General features: G+C 42.2%; 1 protein-coding gene across 1 annotated transcript; it reads right to left on the reverse strand.

The window, feature by feature from the left end:
• Window positions 1–1874: 1874 nt before the first annotated feature.
• LOC144469221 (uncharacterized) lies at window positions 1875–3727 on the reverse strand. Its single transcript, XM_078179240.1, has 4 exons — window positions 3713–3727; window positions 3229–3295; window positions 2677–3147; window positions 1875–2224 (listed from the first exon to the last, which is right to left on the reverse strand). Exons 1-4 carry the CDS (start codon window positions 3725–3727, stop codon window positions 2067–2069), a joined length of 711 nt encoding a protein of 236 aa, XP_078035366.1. The 3' UTR covers window positions 1875–2066.
• Window positions 3728–6894: the final 3167 nt, after the last annotated feature.

A 6894-nucleotide genomic window follows, 5' to 3' on the forward strand; every position in this document is an offset into this window, starting at 1 on the left:
TAGCGTGAAAAATACACCAATCAAATTCGCGAATGCTTCTAGTTTAATTACGGTTGTTATTTTTCGCAATTTCAAATATTGATTTCACCATCATTATATCGCGCACAATGTAAATGCTTTACGTTCGATAAAAAATGAAAAAACAAAAAATCAATCATGAAACAAAATACCTTCGAATCAGAGTATGGATAGCATAACGAATCCAGCGTGTATTATCTCGAGTTCGTTCTTTAGAATCTCGACTGCATTCGAATACACCCGTGTGGCAAGATGGAAAAGAAAAAGACGAAAGCACTTTGAATCGCGGAGGGGTTAAGAGTGTCAATTACGAAACATCCAATGTGTACAAAAATCGTGAAGAGCTTACCATCGGAGAGGGTGCGCATCATTGTGTCGAACGCTGAATATTACAAACGCTGGCTGGCTAGGAGACAAGGACGATGATGTACTCGGAAGACTAATTACTTTAACAAGCTTCGAATGCCACCTGATTATCGCAGGAATCGTCGATGCAAGAGCAACGCGCGGAGGCAGAAGGCGTCGCACACGCCGTTCGGTGCATCGTTGCAGAAAACAGGGTAGTCACGTGCTCCGGACGAATACCGTCGAACCCGACGAGAGACATATTCTTTTTCTGTTCTGTTTCTTCCTTTTTTAGAGGCCAAGGGATGCTGCCGTTTGTATTCGACGCGTCGCACCTCTCCGCCCCTTCACTCTCAAAGCGACAGGCGCACGTAATTAGTTTGTGCTAGCATTCGTGTTCAACGATGGCTGCGTTCTTTAGCTTTCGTTGGAATCCGACGACCATCGCCGGGCCGTTCCCGTTTAATTCTGTATTATCCTCTCCCGCCTTCTTCGCCCCTGGTCGTAGTTCCCTTCGGAGATGGGAATTAACTTCTTCTTCGCCGACGCATCTCCAACATTTTCGTGCTCCCGCGATTGCAAATTACTCGTGCTGAGAGGAGGGAAACGCGGAAGCGGCGGGGCGGTCGCGGAAAAAGTTGAAAGAATTTTAGCTAATTAATTAAACGACGGAGTACTCCGCATGAAAGTTTCGCGCAGAGACCAAAGAAGAAATATTTAAAGGCGAGGCATACCTCGTTTTAATTACTCGTTCCTCAAGACGAGCAAGCACTCGGCGCATCTTTGTTGGCCCACTCCTCAAAGGAGCCTCGCCGGCCTCCATTCCGGGAAGTTGGCGGCCTGTCTGTGCTCCGACGCTGAGCCGTGTCTACTCAATATCATCTACTACGCAAACTTAGCGGAAATTGTCGAAGCGTATGCGCAATGCAATTACTGGCGATGGAAATTGGCGGCGGCATTGGCGGGGGTGGGTCAGCTTCGAAACCGGTGGCGATCTCTTTACACTTGCCTCGATTCTGCTTCTTGCAATTGTGCGGTCATGCTGAGATAGTAGAACCAGTTACTATAGAGTAGCCAATTATTTTTTTTTTCTTTATTTTCAAACATAATTAACTTTATATTTTTCGAATAAGACATCAGATTTTCTTATTTAAATTCAATTAATTATTTATTTGTCGCGATTGAACATGTAAAAGACTGAAATTCTTAAAATACCATACAAATCGTTTCAATTTTTTAATACTGTATTTGCAAAATTTTCTATAAAGCTTGTGAGAAAGCTTTAAGAAAATAGTACTTTGAAGAAATAAAAACAACGACTGCTTGCTTGAAGTTTTGGTTTTAGTTTCAATTTCAGTAGTTTATTTTCAAAATTGCTACATTTTCTATTTTCTTATATATACACGGAGTTACGTTTAATACTTCAAAACTGGGGAGTCTAGAGAGAAATGTGTGTGAAATGTTGTAGAAAATACTAGGTATTAGAGCAGAATTAAAATAACCACACAGGACACTTGATAATGTTAACATAAACAATGTCATTTTATTTCGAATTCAGTCAAATTCGAAATCAACATATCAATAACAAAATATTTGATGAAACAATAGCCCATCCAAGAATAACGATAACATAATAAAAACTTCAACACAACATACATTATATTTGGTAAAAGTTAAGTAGATTCTTTTTCGATTTGTCTACTTCAATTCTTATGACCACCATGATGTCCACCGGAGTGGTCGTTTCCTCCATGATTATGAACATGAGCAGTGAATCCACTGTGGGGGTCAGACTGGTATTTCACGATTCTCACATTGCCGCCGGGCTCGTGAACTTCGTACTGCCCATGGACAGTCTTCCCTGCAATTTTAAAAAAATATTAGTTCCAAAGTTGTTGAAGTTACAAGCAGTTGTACATCGACAGACAATGGAAAATATTAGATTGTTTAGAATATTAATAACCCTCGAAGAAGAAACAAAAAAAAACAATAGCATTGATAAATTCACGTTATACATTTTACAATATAAAATCTAAGAAACGATTTCTCCCTGAAAACTTGAAGGTCTAAAGATTCGCTAAAAGCGGAAATGTCCAAGCGAAGGAACGAAATGTCTCCGCGTTTCCACGAACTTCCCGGTAAAAATATTAAAGTTAGCGTGCCGGTAGCCTGTCGTCAGGCGAATTTGCTAGTTCTAATTAAGAGCAAGGCTGGCCGTCCAATTAGTTCGAGATTCTAATTAAGAGCACGAGATCGAGTCTCTGTACACTTTCTTGCCGGTGCTCGATCAATGCTTCTAAACTCGGTGTGTACCGTCGCGATGCTCCTTCTGTGAGTGATGATCCTTGGTGTGCTTGTCGTCCACGCCGTAGGCGTAATAGGCGTCAGGGTGGGCTACGTAGTCATGGTGAACCTTTCCGTGTTTGTCTTTCCAGGAAATCTCTTGATGATGGCCAGATACCGGTCCGGAATAATGATGGTAAGAATGTGCATGACCACCGCTGCCGCCACCCCAATGTCCACTACTTCCGTGACTTCCACCCCCTTGACTGCCGCTTTTGGTTCCACCAGCTGCGTAATCGCTACGTCCATGACTACCACCATAGTTTTCACTATGGTTATCATCTCCGTGACTTCCACGATATCCGCCACTATGACCCTCAGCTCCGAATTCGGCACTGTGGCTACCGTCTCTGTAATCACCATCGTGGCCGCTACCATAGCTGCCACCCGCATGACCTCCTCCATGTCCGGTCTTCACTACACTAGCGGAGCCATACCCATCTAAACCCAAACAATCGTACAAAGTGTAAAAAAATCAATCAGGTTCAAGATAGTTTACTTATTTCCCCAATGCTACGATACCTTTGTGATGAGTCGACGAAAGACTGTGACCAACTGCGATTGAAGTCAGAGCGAGGATGATCAGATTCTGAAACGATGAAAGATCTGAGGCTTAGTTTTTCCGGGTAAGATCGGCGACGCGATAGAGAAATTCGTTTGAGGCGATGGCACTGCGGGGCAGAAAATTGCTAAGGGAGAACCATTATTTTTCAGCGAATACGGGAATTCGGGTACTAGGCGGAAACGGACGTCCTCGCCAGTCGCATAAAGACCTCTGAAACACGCCGCGCTCTTACTTTACGGTCACGACTTTGTAATACTTTGCCGCGGCACCCACGGCAATCCGTTTTACGAAAGCTGGCGCGCTCTCTTTTAACCGATGCGAGCCCGGAATTGGAACGATCGATTGGATTAAGCCGGGAATTTCGATTTGCTCTCGTTACGACGGAAATTCGGGACCGCCACTCGCGATAATCCTATTGTAACAAAGATGCACGGGTAATACCTCGGCCAGTGCCATATTGCTTCCTCCGAAGGATCAGCGGTGAACTGCTTAACCGATCGCGAAAATCGCGTTTTATAGTCACGAGACCAGGCCGCCAAAAGATCTGTCCGGCTAAAACATTAATTCGTTTGTCACACCCTGCCGTTGGGTGCGATAGAGCGAGGAAGAGAGTAATTGTTACGTTAATAGCGACGTAACGACTCCAGTTTTCGACACCGGTTGCCATTATTGTTGCGGCGTGGCACAAACAGCTGCGAAAAAATGAGTTGTAAAATATCAGACAGCGAAACTGTTGCATTCCAATTTAACGATCGCTACTCGAAGACACGGATTCGAATCAACCCGTGTACCCCGAATGAAACTGAAATTGAATTTTCCCGTGGTTACCTCCGTCTCTCTTCCTCTCTTTCCTTTTCTCTCTTCCCCTCACTTTTCTCACTCTCTTGCAATACACGCGATTGCTCGGTGATTTACGCGGGCCTCACGCGAACGGCAATTTTAATTTCAAGTCGTACTCGTAACTATCCGATGGTCCCGGCCAGGTATACACGCGAGCGCGTTACCCCCGATGCTTTAGTAGTTTTAATCAGCCAGAAAATCCACGATAATTCCAAAATTATAGGACTGCAATTATTTCCGCTCGCCGGGCCCGCCCGATCCCATTAAAGAAACGGTCCTATCATATATTCGATCGGTGAATGCAAATTGGACTGTCCTGATTAATGAGTAATAAATTGCGCATTTTCGACGATAGAGCGAACGAGTGTCAATATGTCGGCTGAATGGCCGCACCCCAGTGTGACAATACAGTTTATTGTTGAATTTATTGCATTTCCGCGTACCACCCGCCTGCATGATACATTCATTCTCGGCTGAATTGTAATCTATCGATTCGACAGAAAGTCAAATAATCTGTCTCCTCCCCCCTCGCCGCCCCGCAGAGCCCTACCCGATCGACGATTCGATTATTATCGTCGCTAGATACCACGGTAACGATAAATGAAATACTTTTAATGAATTTCCTCATGAATTATGAATCCCTCCAGCCGAAATTGGCCGTATTAACGTGGCCGTTCGTCGTGTATCCGCGATTATGCGAGCACGGTTTTTCTGATTCGATGACTTCTCCCGCGGCGCTTTTTTGTTCCCAACGAAACTATTGGAAAAGGATTATGCACGGTCCGATGAATAATTAGAATGGGTTTTGCGCAACGACAATGTTTGAAGTGTTTAATACTTTCGTCGCCGCTCGGTTCTTGCGGGGCTCCGTTAATGACGCGGAAATTCCTCGACGACCGATCTCAATCGCAAAGAAACGGCGAAATTACCGCATTGATTTCCGCTGAAAAAGCGCAGCCCGATACGTATAATATATACATGCGCCGGCGAGCTTGTAACAACACGCTGCAAACGAATTAAATTAATCGAAAACTCAGAGCGCGGAACGAATTAATTCTCTCATATTGTTTTGGGGATTCTATAACGCGAAATGTTGTTACCAAGTAATTAAGAGGAGAATTTGTTCATTTCGCGTTTCATTTGGATCGCACGGTTTATCTGCGGTCAGCGACACACTCCGATCGTATTAATCGAAAAACAACTCTAGACTTTTTTTACTGTTCATTTAGTCGATCACAGCTATAGCCCATCTGACGGGACGAGAGATTAGATAAGGCTATTGCCACGTCTTCGAGGCGTGAGTAGGACAGGACCGGCGCACAATTTTAGGCGCCCCAAAACGTTACTGACTCTCACTGTATTGTAACATTATTTGTTGGCAATACAAATGTAATGGGGAGCAAAATTGAGTCAACACTTTAAAATGTTTTAACTTTTTTAAAACTGGTCTAAATGACTTGAATTTTTCTTCTTTTCAAAAACCTTTACAACTTGAAACCTTTTATTTAATTTTATTATTACTTGAAATTAATAAAATGTAAGAAAGCTGACATTTTTTCAATTTTTCATTTGAGCCTATAATGACAATTTAAAAAATGCATTTGATACTTATTGGTAACTTATAGGTATGCTGAAAATTTCATCGAAATCGGTTCACATTGACATGAGCTGTAAACAATTAAATATCGCGAAAATCACAGTTTTTCACAGATTTCACCCAGAAATAAACAGGCTATGTTTACGTCTCGGTGGCTGTAGCTTGACTATGCGTCAACCGATTACATATATAAGTTACTGAGAAGTATGTACGCGTTTGCACGCGCAACAGTACTGTGGGTCTGTCGCGCGTGTTGTCCGTTCGTCGAATCGAGTTTCTTTAAGTACGGTAGTCGTAAAGTCGTATCGTTCGTAGGATTTTTTCCCATTGCCCGTCTATTCGCACGTTTATGATTTAATTGCTAAAGGGATGGCTAGGCACGGTTCGACCTTCGGTGTTGCCGTCGCAACAGTATCAAATTTATGTTTTAAATTTTTATTATAGGCTTAGATAAAAAAAGTGAAAAACAACAGTTCTTTTTTTAAAATTTTTTTTATTCCAAGTAATAGTAAAATTGAAAATAAAGTATGCGACTGATTGTACATTGTCCCTCCAACATTTACCGAAAAATTCAAATCATTTAGACTAGGTTAAGAGTGTTGACTCAATTGTACTCTCCACTGCATATCTATATAAAATATGAGAATCCAAATTCCGTCTTGGCTTACTTGCGCGAGTCATCGATGAAGGACCGCTACACGTTATCCCTTGAGTAGTGGTCGCTTATCGGCTGCTTTACCGGTCACGCGAACTCTGTTTACTTCTACTTTCTCATCTCGTTAGGTGGCCTATAGAATACTGCTTATTATGTGGTGTCCTTATCAGCAATACATTATAAAATCTATTGGAAGGTTTCCAACGTAGATTTTTTCAACCCACAGCCTTCCGCTTAAACTATCCAATAGCATATTCTAATCACGATCTATCGATTATATGTAGAAACTCCATTCAACAAACTATCCCTCGCGAAACGTTGTACCACTTTTAATTTGCTTATGGCATTTAACATTATCAACGGAATTATATCTTCCCTCGAGAGTCTGAGTTTATTTCAATTAAATACTAATTCCTGCTTGCTGTGAATTAAATGTGGATTTTATCTTAAATCACACTAAACATTACATGGGTATCACGAGTGTGTTATCCCCTTCACTGTATCATTCTATGTGTCTTGCGATAATACTAA

The sequence above is a fragment of the Augochlora pura genome, chromosome 4 (genome assembly GCF_028453695.1).
Source record: "Augochlora pura isolate Apur16 chromosome 4, APUR_v2.2.1, whole genome shotgun sequence".
NCBI lineage: Eukaryota > Metazoa > Arthropoda > Insecta > Hymenoptera > Halictidae > Augochlora > Augochlora pura.